We start from the raw sequence: 17,643 nt of genomic DNA, 5'->3' as shown, positions 1-17,643 counted from the left end.
CACGTGGGAGAGGGTGTCTAATCTCGAGATTCCCCCCCCCAAAAAAAAAACGGCCACCTGCGATTACAAGTCGCACACACTGAAACCAGAGGTTTCCAAAGCTGGGGCGGGCTGACTCGGTCCTGGTAGAGCGCGCACGAGGTGGCAAGAACAGCTGCGTCCCCGCACGGCAGTCCTTGCTTCCCAGAAGCTGGCGGCCGACGTAGGATACAGCAGCTCCCCGGCGCGTGGCAGCAATGAACACCGTGCGCCTGCAGAGAGGGGCGAGCCTCTAGCACGAGATTTACAAAAGGAAAAAGTCTGCAACCTAGCGGCTGCTCGCCACACGCACGGCTCAAGTTGTCCCCATAGCCGCAACCTACAGGCTCGCGGGGTCCCGCCCCAGGGCCTCACGCCTCGTGCTCCCCGTGCAAAAAAAAAATATAAAAAAAAATAAAAAAAATGGGGGGGGGGGGGGGGTCAAGCAAGCCCGAGATTCGTCTCCACGGGTGGCGCCGCGCACGACCAGAGCGGCTGCGGTTGAGTCCCCAGCACTGTGCACAAAGAGCGCCCGAGGTGGGGAAGCAGCGGCCGCAAGAAAAGGTTCTCCAACTTTGCCCGGCGTGCGTCCGGGGCCCCGTGGGCTGGTCCTCCCGGGCGCCGGTCACCCACGCGCAACTTTTAACAAAAAGGAAGCCGTGGCCGCACCTCGCTCGGAGAGAGGACGCTCTCCCTGCGAAGCCCGAAGCCGCCCGCCACTGCCACCCGCTCGCAATCGGCACAAAAGCATCACCAAACTCGCCGGTAGCCTGCAGCCCGCTGCCCTGGCTCCCAGAAGACCCTCGGTCCCGGGTCTCCACCGCTCGGGCTGCGGTCTCCCAGCGCAGGTGAGCGAGGCGGGCCACCAGAGTCCCGCGGCCGCCTAACACCTTCGTGATGGCTGTAACACCAAGGCATGGGAAAAGCCAACAGCTACCACTCCGGACGCACCCAGGTGGCACCCCTCCCGGACCCGGGCTGCGCCCACAGGGGGTGCAGTCCTCTTGTCTGCCGCTCTTTCCCACCTGTCTGGCCACGGAGCAGGACCACCAGGACGCAGAGAAGATCCCAGGCGCCGCGAGCGCCTCTCATCGCGGTGGCTGCGCTAGACTCTCAGCTCCTCTCTCTGCTACAGCTCTCGCCCAAGTGCACTGAGCGCGGCAAAGCCGAGCCCCCAGAGCCACTAGCGGCGCGCGACAGCCCCTCCTCCAGCCCTCCTCCCAGCGCGTGGCCACGCCCCTCCCTTCTCCCGCCCGGGTCGCGCTCCCTCCCGCTGCCTGGTGCCGGGGCTCTCGGGCTGGAATATGTTGATCCCGGGGGGCGCTGTGCCCTCTAAGACCCGGAGCCCCCATAGGCCTTCCACTCTGGATCCTCTTCCTCCCAGCACTCTCCCTCCATTGGTGGTCCCTCAGCACCGGGCGGCTGGCTGGCCACGCAGGTGCTGCCCGCGCTTTGTGAAGCCCAGCGCCACGCGCGTATTAGGCACGGGCCAGCCACCTGGCAGGTGCTCCCTAGACAATAAAGGACAACCACTGGTCCCTCCAGCACGCTCCGGAGCGGGGAGAATATACTCGGCCAATGGTGGAGGTGCTAATAGTCCGGATTGTGGGGCGAAGGGATTAGGAAACTGGGTCCCCAACATTTATTTCCGTTCCCGTTAGTAGAGGAGGACGGATCGTGGCGCCCCTGGCCTCGGTGAAAGACCGAGTCCACGTTTAAGTAATTTTTCATGCTCATTTTCTCCACCTGCTGCGAAACCTGTAAGAATACAGCTGACTTCTATTGGTCAGCGTGGACCTGCGCCCAACCAAGCTCCTGCTGAGACTTGTGAAAACTGGGCCAGTGGAGTAAGGAGAGGCTCCCTGTGAAGTAGTTAGCTTTGAAACGCAGTTTTAAAAGCCCATTTGCATTTGGGTGCCTTTTCTCTTGTGTTATTATTATTTTTAATTCACCTTCAACCACCCTCCGCCCTGCGTGCCTCTTCCCCCACCTCGCTTCGATTCTGGTCCGCCTTAGGAGCAAGATAAAAGTAAAATAATTTCCTTTTAAAGCTTTTTAAAAATGTGTGTGAGCGTTTTACTTACATGAATATGTGTGTGCCGCGTGTGTGACTAGTGCCCAGAGAGGTCAGAAGAAGGATGTCAGATCCCTGGAGTTACAGATGTTTGTTGATCACCTTATGGGTGCCTGGAGCCCAACTACTCTTAACTTTCTTGTTCTTAAGTATTGACCCATCTCTCCAACTCCTAAAGTAATTCTCTTAAGAGTACTTCTACCTAGGAACATTTTACAGTCCCTGTGGCTATCTGTGGGTGGACAGTAACAATCTGCCCCATAGAGAGTTTTTATAGTTTTGTATCTCATTATCCGAGTTTACAGTTAATTTTATGAAGTAGAGAGAATAAACGTGTATTTTTGTGGTTCTTTAAGTGCCCCAAGATTGCACACCTAATAACACCTAATAGTGTTTGAGTATGAGGCCTTATTCCAAGATTTTTTCTGGTTAATATACGTTTCCCCTACATATTCTTTATAATTTCTCTTTGTTTATTGATTTGTTATTTATTTATTGAAGGTAGTTAGAGAGAGAGAGAGAGAGAGAGAGAGAGAACAACTTTCAAAAGTGTGTTCTTTCTTTTCACTATATGGGTCCTGAGAGTCAAGCTCAAGACTTCTAGTTTGGTGGCAAGTGCCCTGGATGGTCTCAGTGAGTGGTCTCACTGGTATCCTGACCAATGGATTAAACAGTCTTACAGAGAGCTTAGGAGTGTAAAGTAGGGCAGACACACGATCCAAAAATGTAACAGATCAATAGATAGATAGATAGATAGATAGATAGATAATACATACAACATTATTTTAAGAATGGAAAAATAAAAGAGGAGATAATCACCGGAAAAACATAACGATTTAAATACATGTGGCCTCTGTGAGTATCATCAAGAATAATATATCACTTCCCAGCTTTCTGACATCATTTAATATTGAAGCTGTCCTTTTGGATATTGACAAGCTTAAGAAAATTCATTCTCAAAACTATTCATTTAAAACATATCAGTCCTAGAGAATGATCAAATGAACCAGGTATACAGCTACCTCTCCTGACACCATTAGATGTGTCCATTCCTTCAAAGCACACTTTAGAGCACCTTCAAGGCAGCAGGAAGAGCTAGGCACTGTTAGTAGGTGTGGCCTCATGCTCACAATCATTGAGATCTGAGATGAGAGCCCATGCCCAACAGCCTAATAAATACTTCTGGTCATGCAATTGCAGAGAGGCATTGAGCTACACTTCACTCTTGGGTTGACCGAGGTAAGTGATACCACTCAATAATCCTAAACTTCTGGGATCTTGATTTACTTCTAAAATCCATCTTGTGTTAAGAAAAAAAAAAAAAAAAGCCACTATGAGTTAAAATATCAACATTATGCCTGAGAGGAGAAAAATTACAATTTTCATCTTCAATCAACTGACATTAGAGAAGATAACATCTTCAGAAGTGTGGTAAAAAGAAACCATATTGCAATTTAATTCCAGGCAAGAAATTTCTGTTCGGAAAAATAAAAGCCGAGTGGGGAATTACACAGTTCTAAATTGTCATCCGTATTTACCACTCAACAAACATTATTGAATGCCCAGGACTTGCCAGTAGGCACCAAGGCCTATACACAAATTAATAAGACAAAAAAAAAAAAAAATCCCTGCCTGTAAGAATTCACTGTGCAACAGGGGGGAAAATAGCTGTCCTGATAAGAAGCAAGAACATCTGAGGACAGAGCTCATGCTGAGTCAGGACACTCCACAAGGCCATATTGGCTGGTAGAATATTGAAATCTTATTGTAGTGATTTCTTTTTAAAAGCAATCCCCTAAGCACATCCTAAGTGCTCCCTGTTCCAACCCACTCCTGAGACACCCACCTCACATCTCCTTAGAGCCAGCAATTACTGGTTGAACACTGAGCACAGCAGAGAGCCTCCAGGACCTGTGCTTTTAGGGTTGTTAGATATTTTCAATAGGACCCCCTGCCTGCTTCGTACTGCAAGAAGACAAGCACAAGGTGATGCAGGGCTATGAGAATGAACCGAGTTATAGATGAGCACTGTCCAACTGAACATTTTCAAAGATGGAACTGTTTTCTCTCTCAGAGAGAATGGATGGGTCAGTTCTATACTATATTTTGTGATAACCCTAGATACCGCCGTGATTGTGTTTTATGTATTTTTCTGTCTTTGTCATTATTTTAGTGAGGGGCTGTTGACTGCCAATTGTGGGAATATATTGCAAACTGATTTAAACAAGCAAACAAAGAAATAGCATTTTTTTGGGTGCTTACCTCTGAAAGGCTCAGGGATGCTTTCATTACATATTCTCTTGCATCCGTGAACTCAAAGCTGTCAGGATTTGAATGGGGATGGTGGTGGTGGTAGTAGTGGTATGCACGTGTGTTGGATGTGAATGGATTTTCCCCTCCGTCTCCATCCTTCATGGACACTTGCCTTGTACTGCTCTGTCGGTGTTATGTGTACACAAGCACCGAGGCTTACAGCTTCCTACTGCCAACTGAGGCACAGCTCTTCTGCCCCGTCTGCCTCTTCTATAAAACTAGTGACTAAGCCTCGCTTGCTGGTCTTAAGTCACTTGCTCATAGTAGAAGACTCGGATTGCAGCTGGATGTGGTGGCAGCACTTGGGAGGCAGAGTTCAAGTCCAGCCTGTTTTATGATTTTATGAGGGGAGTTTCAGATCAGCTAGGACGATATAGAACTGTGTTTAAAAAAAAAAAAAGAAAACAATGATTGGCTAAGTGTGTTTCATATACCCATCCCCCAAAGGAGCTGGGTTCAGAGGTCTATTTCACCTATATTCTGTAATCCAAAATAGAGAAGGATATGTGTTCAAAAAAAATGTAAGTTTTTCACTAGAAAGACAAATAATGCTTCACAGATAGATTTGAACCCAGCATGATAGCACATACCTTTAATCCCAGAACACTGAAGGCAGAGGCAGGCCAATCTGTGAGTTTGAGGCCAGCCTGGAGATATAGGATAGCCAGGGCTACAAAGTAAGAATCTTTTGTTGTCATTGTTTTAACTATAGTCTCACACAACCAAAATTTCTAAGTTGACTTCACTCTGGAGCCGAAGATGGCTTTGAACTCCTGATCCTTTTATCTCTGCCTCACAAGCGCTTGTACTACAGGCATGTGCCATGGCCAGCTTTTTGCTTTTAATAGTTTGGATTCTAAAACTAAGGGCATTTATTGTAGCTGATTTAGGAAATACCAACGATCAGAAAGAACAAAATGAAAATCAATCAAGTTGTCAACATCAGACAGCTCATTTTAATGCCCCCCACCTTTTCTCTGAACCTGGGTGAGGGTTTTTTCCCCTTTGTATGATTTAAGATTGTACTACACTTGTTTATTTTCAAGCCATGTTTTACGTAATATAAATGTTGTTCCGAATCACTCAGGACTCTAGGAAACAACCTACAATGGCAGAGCATTGTACAATTCTATGGACGTACCGCAATTCTGAACACTCTAATATTTCTGTATTTTTTAAATAAAATTTATTTTATGTCCATGGGTCTTTTGCCTGTTTCTTGCTTGTATGCATAGTGTACCTGGAGGCCAGGGGAGGGCGGTGGATTCCTCTGGAACTGGAGTTACAGACTGTTGGGAACTGCTATGTGGGTGCTGGGAATTGAACCCTGCGTCTCTGGAAGTGCAGCTCATCCATGCTACTTCTCATTACTGAGCTATCTCTCCAGTCCTCATTTCTGCATTTTTCTCAGTGTTTTTTAACCACCATGAAATATATGCTCATAAACATCCTGGTGAAGATTGCTTGCCTCTGAGTATTTATTTAGGTTGATTCCTAGAAGTGAAGGGGTTATGTTACCAGAAAGTTTGAGAGAATCCCCTTGTAGTCACCTGATGATAACAGGAAACGTGGGCTGTCTTCTAGGGGTTCTAAGTTTTATTGATAAAATAATAAAAAAGAGCAGGCTCAAAGGGAAGCTTCAAAACACTTTTATTAGAATTTAAAAGAACCCCCGCCTGACTCCTCCTATCCCACACAACCAGCCCCCACCCCACCCCCAATACCAGAGAGGCCAGCGGTAAAATCTCAACAGCTGTCAAAATGAGAAGGGGAAGAAAAAAGTTTTGCTGTTTGAGTTAGGTAAATGTAAGATCAGCACATGGCCGCAGGGTAGGGAGTGGGTCCTGAGAGAGCATGAAGCCCAAAGAGTTAGGGAAAGCATTCTTAGGACTGAGGTAGAAACAAGAAAAAGAAAACTTGATGCTTTTCTGGCAGACTTATGAAGCTACCGATCAGTTATCCGGTACAGACTGAGTTAGAGAATTCTGGGAAGGAAAAGTACATTACCTTACTAAAAGGGATAATTAGTCTGCTTATCTCTTTAGCATGGCTTAAGGCAAACTCGTTTTCCTAGGGGCGGTCCCACCTTCCTGTGTGTTGGCCCCTTAGCTAGATCATTAACCCTGCCCAACTGGAGAGGCCAGAGGTTTTTGTCTTGCAGACCGGAAGTGTTCCCTAAACAGACCTTTAATGCTGCCGCGCCACTTCCGCCACCAGTATAAGCCTTTCCAACTTTGTTGTTCAATAGTCCTTGCTTTGTCAATAGTCATCTGAAAATAATCTATCCGTGAAGTTAAAGACATGCATATACGATCAACACTGTGAGATACCCTGCTCACAAAAAAGGCGCCTCGTGGCTTGTGAGAAAGGTCGTGGCTACAGCTTTCACTTGGAATGTCTTGAACGCCTTTGGTGTACCAGACGTAGTGTACGAGGTCCATAGAACATGAAGTTAAAGGAAATATGGCTGCCGCTGCCCTTATGGAGCTCCCAGTGAAAGAAGAAAACAACGTGGGAGTGGCAAGGACCACACTGAAATGTTTTCTAATAGTTACTCACTGCATGATGAAGCCACTGTCCTCAAAGAGGTGGCCGTTAGATTCTGCAGGACCAAGAAGATGACAGGGGGAAAAAGAGGAAGGAGACAGACTGGGCAAACAGTGAGAAAGAAGTGCCCACTCCCACCCCCCTCAGAGGGCTTGAGACAGGAAACGGCTTGCAGAATGGGAAGAACAAGAGAGACAGTACAGGTAGAGGGAAATGGAGTCTGCAGATAAAGACAAAAGTCTTTATAAGCAAAGCATTATGACCATCATCCTCTGGAGGACAAAGCCGCTAACAGAGTCTGAAGGAGCCAGATGGGGTAAGATTTTGAAAATAGTGAGGAAGGATGAGTTAAAAGATGAGAAAGCTTAGTAGGAAGGAAAAGTAGGGCGATAAGTGTAATGTATCCAGCCAAACACGCAGGCCTGGAGCCCCGCACTAGAACAGTCACAGAGAGGAAGGTTGCAGCCTGGATCTGGCTGAGCTCACTCCATTGAGAGTGTATGACAAGGAAAGCAGAGGGCAAATGTTGTCTCCTTAGGGAGTTGCCCACATGGAAAGAACAGGCATATTAAATGAAAATTACAGGAAGCCATTGTTTTGGACCAGATCCGACAGACGAGACTAAAAAATCAATATGGAGTCACTCATGCTAAAATCCAACATTACCAGACTGAAGCTAGGCTGTTTGGTGACCCTTCTCCGAAAAATCTTGGAGTGATTGCAGTCTGGTTTCCCATACCGGTTGTTTCAGCCAGACACAGATAACAGATAACAGAGTCTCCTCTGCTCAGATCTTACAAAGATAACCACCAGGTTTTCTCCTGGACTGACTTCCTGTCCTTACATTGCAAGGACAGTAACACTGTCAAGCCTGGTTCTTCTTTTTTTGTTTGGGTTTCTGTTTTGTTTTGTTTTGTTTTGTTTTGTTTTTTCCAGACAGGGCTTCTCTGTGTAGCCCTGGCTGTCCTGGAACTCACTCTGTAGACCAGGCTGGCCTCGAACTCAGAAATCTGCCTGCCTCTGCCTCCCAAGTGCTGGGATTAAAGGTGTGCGCCACAACTGCCCCGCACAAGCCTGGTTCTTATTTTTAACTTTTGTCAGTCATTTTCTGTCTATAAAACAACCCTCCTTGGCTTAGCTCTTTGGAACCTTTTTTTTTTTTTTTTTTTTTTTTTTGATTTTATGGACTTCTGGGTTGCCCCCATTCTGGCATCAAAAAGAGAGCCAATCAAAATCTATATACCTTCACAAAACCTCCTTTGGATCCCCAGCCACAAATAACAATAAAAACAGGGACAGCAAGATGCCTTAGTGGGCACAGCATTTTCACAGCACTCTGGCAAGCAGACTTCAATCCACGTGAAAAGGTTGGAAGAAGTGAGTGCATCTGTAACCCCAGGACTCCTAAAGTGAGAAGAAAGTGGAGGCAGGAGAATGACCCAGATGCCCATGGATCAAATATCTGGAAGATGAGCCTCAGCAGAAACAAAGAGACCTTGCCTCAAAGATGCGGGGAGAGAATTGACTTTCTAAAGTTGCCCTCTGACCACCCCATGTACTTTATGGCTTATGCACTCCTGCATATTCTCTCTCTCTCTCTCTCTCTCTCTCTCTCTCTCTCTCTCTCTCTCCACCCCCCATCCTACACGCACACACATACATCATACACTCTCCCACATGCAAACATACTAAAATAAAAGTAACTCTTAAATACATTGTTGTAATTCTGTCCTTTAACAAGAAGAAAAGGAGAATGCTCGAAAGTAGCCCTGAAAGCAGGAAATGGTCAGAAAGGCAAAAATGCTGTATGTAGCAGGTGACCCCCCCACACACACACCATGAGCATAGGGTGTCAACTGTATTGTACCTCTTAGAGGTGTCAAACAAGACAAAACCAGTCCCTGCCACCTCTCTTAATTTCATCTTGTGCATTAATTTGTTTAAACTTCCAAGGTAGGTTCTCTTGTTCTCCTGATGTTGCAGAGGAGGAAAACGAGGCATGAGGTAACCTAACAACCTGGAGAAATGTGAAACAGAATTGGACCCCTGGAAAGACTCACTTCATACCCTTGTGCTCAGTTACTGTAATCCTGGGCAAACAGGCTTGTTGGGGCACGGGGTGTTTTAACTGCTAAGCCTCCTGCCTCAGCTTCTTGGTGTTCATTTAAGCAGTTATGATCAGCAGTGCCTGTTTTTATGCCCTGATGAGTGGGATCAAACCCCCAAAGACTTCGTGTGTGCCAGACAATCACTCTACCACCCTAGTAATCCCCCAGCCCAACGTGGAGGTTTGAGGTGAACACACATGCCTGACTCACATGCCACACTGAGCTTATGGGGACAGAATTTCTACCACAGGGGATTGAACTCTAGGGCAAAAATTGAAAAGGGAGGACTAAGAATCTCGCACGAGCAAGGCCCTAACTTTTGTCCTTAGCACTGACTCCCACCAGACACCCAATATCACAAAGCCTAGAATACCCCATGTCCAGGCTGAGGGGAACATGTCTCTAACACCATGCTCAAAAGGTTTGAGGCAAGAGGATTGTGAATTTTAAGCAAACCTGTATTACTTAGTAAGACTCTGTCTCTGGAAAATACAAAAAAAAAAAAAAAAAAAAAAAAAAAAAAAAAGAAGAAGAAGAAGAAGAAGAAGAAGAAGAAAATGCAAACCCTGTAGTCAGTCAGTCTCTCTCTCTCTGTCTCTCTCTCTCTCTCTCTCTCTCTCTCTCTCTCTCTCTCTCACACACACACACACACACACACACACACACACAGAGTGTCATGATAATGAGAAGTTGATCATTCCTGAGAGCTGCCAATATTTACTTATTATTTATTTGTTTGGTTTTGAGATAAGGCCTTACTGTGTGACCCTGACTGACTTAGAACTCCTTAAGAAGACACTGGCCTTGAACTCACAGAGGTCTGCCTCCCTAATGCTGAGATTAAAGGGACTCAGCACTGAATCCCTATACTGCTCAGAAAGTCCTTCCCTTCTTTCCTTTCTTCCTTCCTTCCTTCTTTCCTCCCTCCCTCCCTCTACCCCTTCCTCCTTCCCTTCCCTTCCCTCCCTTCCTTCCTTCCTTCCTTCCTTCCTTCCTTCCTTCCTTCCTTCCTTCCTTCCTTCCTTCCTTCCTTTCTTTTTTTTCAAAAGCTAGACCTGGTAGTGGAAGCCTGTGATTCCAGCTACTTAGGAAGCTGAGGCAAGATGTCCACAAAATTAAGGATGGTCTGTCTTACAGCCTGAATAATTTAGTAAACTGCTGCTGTCTTAAATATTTTTTTTGAAGGTTAAAAACAAGGCTAGGGCCTTATTTCGGTGGTGGTGCTTCTTGCCTGCAGTGAGCAGTGGCCTGAATTTGATCCCTAGCACTGGAGAAAAGTAAATAAACTACAGTAGCATCTCTTATCTAAACCTATGTTGCCTCCTGCAAAGAGAAGAGACATTCAGAGTTCATAAATCCCCTCAGAACACGGTTGGGATGCCTCTTAAGTCATACATTTTTCTTTGGCTTGCATGACAATTATCTGTAACCTTGTCATGGTCTCTCCACTAAATAATAATTCATTGAGGAAACAGCATTGTAATTCAACTGTGGCTCTCAGGAGAAGGCTTGCTCAAACAAAACCTGTGCACCTAATAGGCACCCCATATTTGCAAAACTGAATTATTGACAATGTGTCTCAGTGCATTTTCTTTTGAGTTTTAAAATTTTCATCAGGATTTGCTTTGTTCCCAGGAAATCTAACGTCGTTACCGTCATTATTATTGTGATAAATGTATACAATCAAAGTCTACGTTAATTACACAATAAACATCATGACCTCCTCATCATTTTCTATTTTCCTTCTTACCCAATAAAGAAGTCATGCAGTGGCTACAGGGGTTAGGAACACTTTATGCCAACACGTCTGGCATGGCTGAGTGAATACAAGAAGTAAATAAGTATCTGAGAGTCTGGATCAACCAGGTTTCCTGATTAGTGGGAGCCAGAAAGACACAGTTGCCTGCAGACTTTGAGCAGTTCCTAAACCTTGCAAGTGAACAGTTCCCATTAGGTTCTATCTTTTATTCTTAATAAGTAGACACTATTTCTACCAAGGAAAAGATTGTGTGCTGTAGCATAGACCATCCCCAGACGCAGGCACCCAGACGCTCAGCTCATGGCTTGTCCCCAGGCTTCCAGAGGTTGAAGTGACTGGGGATGGGGTTATATATGGCTTTGGGGAAGGGAAGCAAGAGAGTGGAGGTAAGTGGGGGAAGGATGAGTAAACTTTGTGCTCTTTAAAACAGGCCTGATTGGGTATGCAGAGTTTATCGCCCATCCTAGGACGTTTCTGGTGGCGTTCCCACCACGGATGCCTCTGCTGTTACTGTTGCTATGAGGATTGTTTATCTATTCTCTTATATCTTGACACAGGATCTTACTAGTCATCTTGAACTCACTTTGCAGCCCAGGCTGGTTTACAGCTAAAGATCCCCCTGCCTCAGCCTTCACCTAGAGTTCTTTACCAAGCATTGGCTCTCTTCTGAGAACTGAGCCCCCTGTGGGAATAAAAACAACTGAGAACTGGCTAAGTGCTTCTGACCTCTGCCTCAAATTGGAGGCAGAGGAAGAAAAAGTGCCCAGAGCTCCCTCCAGGCTGTACAGAGACACCAATAGTATTAACTCAGGAAAAGCAGTTTCGAAACCTGAGGGATGCCTCAGCAGCTCAACTGCTCCCAAAACCTGGCAACCCGGAAGTTGATCCTTTGAACTTGTACAAAGGTGAGAAGAGAAAACCAACTCCGTAAAGTTGTCCTCTGACCTCCACACGCCCTCTCCTGCATACTGTATATCACTTACAAACACATGTGCACACAATTTTAAAAATTTTTTTTACATGCACACAGTTTTAAAACTTTGATAGAGGCAATTCCATCTCCGTCAGGAGAGTGCTTGACCGTCATGTGTAAAACACTTGATTTGATGCCCGTCATGGCATAAACATGGCACGGACCATAGGCATGCAGGCACAGTCTTGCATTCCTAAGCATTAGAGAGATGACATAAAGAAAGGGAGAATCAGAAGTTCAAGTCCTCCTCTGCTAACAAATTCAAGGCCATCAGTGGATACATGAAACTCTGTCCAAAGGAAAAACAAAGAAAGGGAAATTCCTGGCTAAGTACAATATAGAATGTCTGTAATCCCAGCCCTGAGGAAGTGTCACTGGGGAAATCAGGGCTACCTCTTGGGTTCTTAGTCTTATTAATAAAAGAACTTTAAAATGAATTCAAGTGGAAGGTCAAGGACAATCTTATTTGAGCTTAGAAGAAAACAAAACAAAACAACAAACAAACAAAACCACCCCAGGGTAAGCAAGCCGTAATCTCAGCGGTCACCCAGAAGAGGAAAATGGAGAGGAGAAATTAGACAGGCTAGGAAGTCAGTCACACAGCAGAAGCGCATCCATAACATAGGGAGAAGAGCAATGGCGAAAGAGTGAGATCCCAAGTGTTATGGGAGAAGCGTGATCAGAAAAGAGAGAAAGAAGGGACGTCTTCCCTTCGTGGGCACTTACTGCTATGTCAGCAGAATTGTTGAATGTTCAAAGCCAGCCTGGAATACATAGCAAATACCAGGCCATCCTGAACTTCATAGGAAAAAAAAACCAACCAACCAACCAACCAACCAACCAACCAAACAAACAAACAAACAAAAAAAAACAAGAAAGCAATTCCTGGCTCAAATCATCACCATTATAATAATAACATATAATCATGGTTCTGTGTAATTCTTTGTGACAGAATCACCAGAGAGGATCACCTATTACGCTCACCTGCAGGGCTTATTACCATAATAAGTGGTTATTAACATAGCCACTTCGGCCTATAGCCCTGCTGGTGTTTCCTGAGTAATTATGAAGTTCCATGTTCGGATCCAAGCACCTGTACTAGGAGAGTGCTCTTACAGGCAGCTCTGTTGTTAGCCCCATGGTCAGTTTCCCCCTCCCCAAGGCGAGGAAGTCACTCATTTACCTGTGGTCATGTGGTTAGGAAGTGGCAGAGCAGGCTTGGGACCCTGACAGCCTAAATAGCCTGTGTGGGCTTGCCCAACTCAGTACCGTGGTGCACTATGGCACTATGGTTTTATCCAGCGTAAGCTGGATCCAGCTTCATACGTAACTGTTTGGAGTCTGTCAAAGGCAGACTCCTTTAGAGCACCGTGTCTGTATTCTCCACAGCACCATATTTGCTTACTACAAAACAATTGTTTTTTAAAATCTGTGGCAAATGAAACAATCTAAACCTTGAAAGCATGTTTAATGATGTGTGTCTTAGTTAGGGTTTTACTGCTGTGAACAGACACCATGACCAAGGGAAGTCTTATAAAGGACAACATGTAATTGGGGCTGGCTTACAGGTTCAGAGGTTCCGTCCTGTATCATCAAGGCGGGAACATGGCAGCATCCAGGCAGGCATGGTGCAGGAGGAGCTGAGAGTTCTACCTCTTCATCTGAAGGCTGCTAACAGAATACTGGCTTCCAGGCAGCTAGGAGTAGAGTATTAAAGCCCACACTTACAGTGACACACCTGCTCCTACAAGGCCACACCTGCTCCTACAAGGCCACACCTCCAAATAGTGCCACTCCCTGGGCCAAGCATATAAAAACCATCACAATTTGTAAGTAAAGGTGTTTTTAATTTGTGTGTTCATTTGTTTGTTTGGAGATAGGGTATTGTTACGTTGCTGTGGCTGTTCTGGAATTTTATGTATAGCATAGGCTGTCTTCAAACTCACACAGATCCACCTCCCTCTACCTCCCAGTGCTGAGGTGTGGGCCACCTCAGACCCAACTCTTTTTGTTTATTTATTTATTTTTGGCTTTAGATTATTTTATGTGTATGAGTGGCTTTGTCTATGCACTGCATGTGTGCCCGATGCCTGTGGAAGTCAGGACAGGATATCAGAGGCCCTGCAATTGAAGTTACACAAGGCTATGACCCCGTACCCCATGCATATACTGGGGGGGATTAGTCTGCTCCAAGAGTAGCAAATGTTTTTAATCCCTGAGCCACCTCTCCAGCCTCCAAAACTGTTATTATTATTGTTGTTGTTATTATTATTATTTAGTATATTACATTAGAGACAGAATCAGCATACAGGAGAAAGGGTCAATTTTGGCTCACAGTTTGAAGGTGCAGCCCATCATAGCCGGAAAGTCAATGCAGAAGGACCTGAGAAGGTCGATCACACTCACACATCAGTTAAGAAGCAAAGAGATACGGAGGCTGGTGTTTGGTTTATTTTCTCTGTTTTATTCAGTCCAGGACCCCAGCCCACGTCAGTTAAATCTCCCTAGAAATACCTTAATATACCTGCCTAGGGATTTGTCTCCTAGGTGATTTTTAAATCCTGTCAAATTTAGAATCAAGTTTAGCTATCCTCATGTGATAATAACCTGGTACTGACATGAAAATCAGAGGCCTTCCAGGGCTTTTCTGTTTGGTTAGGTTTGGTTTTATGAGATAAGGTTTCTCTGTACCCTAGATGCCCTGGAACTTGAACTGTAGATCAGGCTGGTCTCAAACTCATGGAGATCTGTCTGCTTCTGCCTCCTGAGTACTGGCATCAAAGGTGTGTGCCACCACACCCAGCCCATGACAAAGTGTTTTGATGCCAAAGAATCACTTAAATTTTTCTAGTGGAAGGGAGAATGGAGAAGTAGGTGAGGGATGGGAGGAACATAGACGGAATGAGACTGACCAAGTGGTTGTTGAAGCTGTATGTGAGACCCGAGGAGACACTATATTACTGTGCGTGTTTACCTTTACCCAAAATAAATGGTTTTGGTTTTTTTTTTTTTTTTTTTTTTAAGTTGTGGATATTGACCAAATGGAGAAAACCATGGAGACAACCAGATGTGGGCAGCTAAATCTATGCTTGACACTAAAGCCTCCTTGGATCCTCCGAGCCCAGAGTCATCCCGACTAAAATTGAGACATTTGCCCTTGACACTCTTGGAGGTTACATCCAGCTCTGAGATTTTATTAGTCTTTGTCTAGGAGAAAATAGTTTAAAGGGAGAAGTGTTCACTAACTGTGTACTGACCAACTCTTAAAAGGAGTTTCAGACTTATCCAGGAAAAAAGGAAGGAAGGAAGGAAGGAAGGAAGGAAGGAAGGAAGGAAGGAAGGAAAGAAGGAAAATGACCATGTTTTCTTCAGCAGCATATGTACTACAGTTGGAACAATACAAAGAAAATTAGCCTGGTCCATGAGCAAGCATGGCATGCAAATTTATCATGTTCCATATTTTAAAAATATCTCTTTCCTGTCTGTACTTAGTGACCTCGGTAATAGATCACATGGACCAGTCATTAAAATAAAGCAAGCCTTTGTCTGCTCAGAAAAAGAAAAGAAACAACTATGGCAGAGTTGAAAATAAAGCAGTAATTAATTTTACCCCCTCCTCCCGTGAGTCACGCATCGGCTTGAGTTGTGTGCTCCCTTGTCATCTAATGTCACCCTTGCCTGGTCTTCTTTCTAAATGCTATAATATACCGTCTTTTCAGCTTGTTTATATACAAACATATACACATTAGAGTGGAGGATTCACACATGAGGAGACTGTGTTTCTTTTCTTCTGAGTTCCTGGGTAGCCTCACATTCTAAAAGCTAACCATTTTCCTGCAGATTTTATTTTTCTTTCCAGCTGAATAATACCCCATTTTGTATATGTACCATATCTTCATTATCTGTTCATCTGTTGATAGACATTGAGTTTGGCTCCGTTTTCCTGTTGTCATCAATAAACAGGGATATGCAAAGATCTCTATGGGCAGATATGGAGTTCTCTGATATATGCCCAGGAGCAAAAGAACTGGGTTCATATGGTAGGCTTTTTCTTTTCCTTCCTTCCTTCTTTCCCTTCCCTCCCTCCCACCCACTCTCCCTCCTTCCTTCCCTTCCTTCCTCCCTCCCTCCCTCCCTCCCTCTTTCCCTTCCCTTCCTCCCTCCCTCCCTCCCTCCCTCCCTCCCTCCCTCCCTTCCTTCCTTCCTTCCTTCCTTCCTTCCTTCCTTCTGTGTATGTTGAATAACTCCATAAAAATGGAATTGAGAGTGAATATGTAAAACCCCCTAAAAGCTCTGCGGCTTCAGAACGGCCACTCTAACTACACAGGAGGTCACCGAGAGGCACAGAGCTAGGGACTGAATATGTGTTTGAGCGGCTACCTTAGTCTAGCTGCCTGGTGCTTTTATTTGTGAGTTTGTTATAAGAAAGTGATTTTGAAAGAGAAGAAGAGCTGTGGAAACCACACTTTCCTCCATCCATCCCTCCTCATGCCTGGACCACTGCTTGTCATTGCTTTGCTTCTATAGCACAGACCATTGGACCTTATTTAACTCCCTGCTGCCCCTCAGTTTGCTCCTCTGTAAAATGGGGTGAGCATAGGGTATTAACTACCTCCTAAGGCTATGATGACAATCACATGAATAAATAATTCACACAGAGTGCAGAGAGCTAGCTGTGTCCGGCATATACTAAGCACCCAGTCTGTGGCAGATACATCTTTTCCTAACTCCATTAAATAACCCTGAAAACTAATTGTGGTTCAGTGAGGGTAAGTGGTTTGGCCAAAGTCTATCTGTTTTCATAAACAGCTGTGCAGACATTTAAACGCAAGTTTCTGACCATAAATCCAGCCCTGTTTCTACCCCAACTGTCCGCTGAGGGCATTGTTATGAAAAGCAGTAAAGGTTGACAGATAGTGTTAGGCAGTGATCTAGGGGCGTCTGGTAGCACCCAAAGAGTCCAACACCACCAAAAAAATAAGTTAATGTTTGTTATTAACACAAAAAACTTAGTCTGCACTGCAGACTGCAGCCCCAGGGTCATGGAGCCAGCCAGCCTCTCTCCCAGACAGCCTGGAGCCCGGCACCGAGCAGTTGGGGAGCACTGGGTAACTAGGAGGTAAATTACAGCAGTCAGCAAGAGCTAGCCCAGCTCAGGGACAGGGACTAGGGTGTTCTTTTGTTTGCACACCGAGAAGCTTTGTAACTGGGCACACTGGCTCCTTGGAACAGTATCTTTCTTATAAATACAATAGTGACCTCAGGTGAGCAGGTTTGGGGTTTGTTTTTGGTTTTTCTGTTCTGTTCTGTTTTGTTTTTAATGTAACTTGTGGTAAGCAACTTTCTCCCCATCTCCATCATGGCCAGAATCTCCTCTTCTCTGTAGCCTTCATCCATTCCCTCGAGATTCATCTTATTAATATGTTTACAGGTTGTCTGTGCCTGGTAAATAAGAATGAGGGTGGCTAAGTCTAGTAGTTCTCAACCTGTGGGTCGCGACCCCTGCAAGGGGCTCATCAGATATTTACATTATGATTCATGACCAGTAGAAAATTTACGGTTATGAAGTAACAACAGAATAATTTATGGTGGAGGGTCATCCCAACATGAGGAACTGTATTAAAGGGTCGTAGCATTAGGAGGATGGAGAACCACGGGTCTCTGTGAAGATGTGTTGTTAAAGGCAAAAGGGAGCTCACACGTGTGGGGTGATTTAAAGGGGTCAGATGTTAAGCTGAACGATGGATGATTCAACGGGCTTTGACTGCGGGTAGGAGGAATCCCACAATTCTACATGGTCATCAAAAGGAAAGGCATCAAACGCCATTGCTCCTCTTCGGCTGAGACAGTG

The 17,643-nt window shown here is 45.2% G+C and overlaps 1 protein-coding gene and 1 non-coding gene across 3 annotated transcripts in view; one reads left to right on the top strand and one right to left on the bottom strand.

Moving 5' to 3' along the window:
• Positions 1-1,188, bottom strand: part of Kit (KIT proto-oncogene, receptor tyrosine kinase) — an 80,331-nt gene extending 79,143 nt beyond the window's left edge. For both annotated transcript variants that reach the window (XM_076938662.1, XM_034509300.2), the window contains exon 1: positions 1,044-1,188. In XM_076938662.1, coding sequence (XP_076794777.1) covers positions 1,044-1,110 — 67 coding nt within the window. In that variant the 5' untranslated portion in view covers positions 1,111-1,188. The remainder of the gene's footprint in view (positions 1-1,043) is intronic.
• A 13,963-nt stretch (positions 1,189-15,151) lies between these two features.
• Positions 15,152-15,256, top strand: LOC117713265 (U6 spliceosomal RNA). Its single transcript, XR_004607429.1, has one exon. It is a non-coding gene; the product is annotated as a U6 spliceosomal RNA (small nuclear RNA).
• The last annotated feature ends 2,387 nt before the right edge of the window (positions 15,257-17,643 follow it).

Source organism: Arvicanthis niloticus, chromosome 7 (assembly GCF_011762505.2).
Source record: "Arvicanthis niloticus isolate mArvNil1 chromosome 7, mArvNil1.pat.X, whole genome shotgun sequence".
Taxonomy (NCBI): domain Eukaryota; kingdom Metazoa; phylum Chordata; class Mammalia; order Rodentia; family Muridae; genus Arvicanthis; species Arvicanthis niloticus.
The sequence above is the reverse complement of the archived record's forward strand: the minus strand, read 5'-3'. Positions and strand labels throughout refer to the sequence as shown.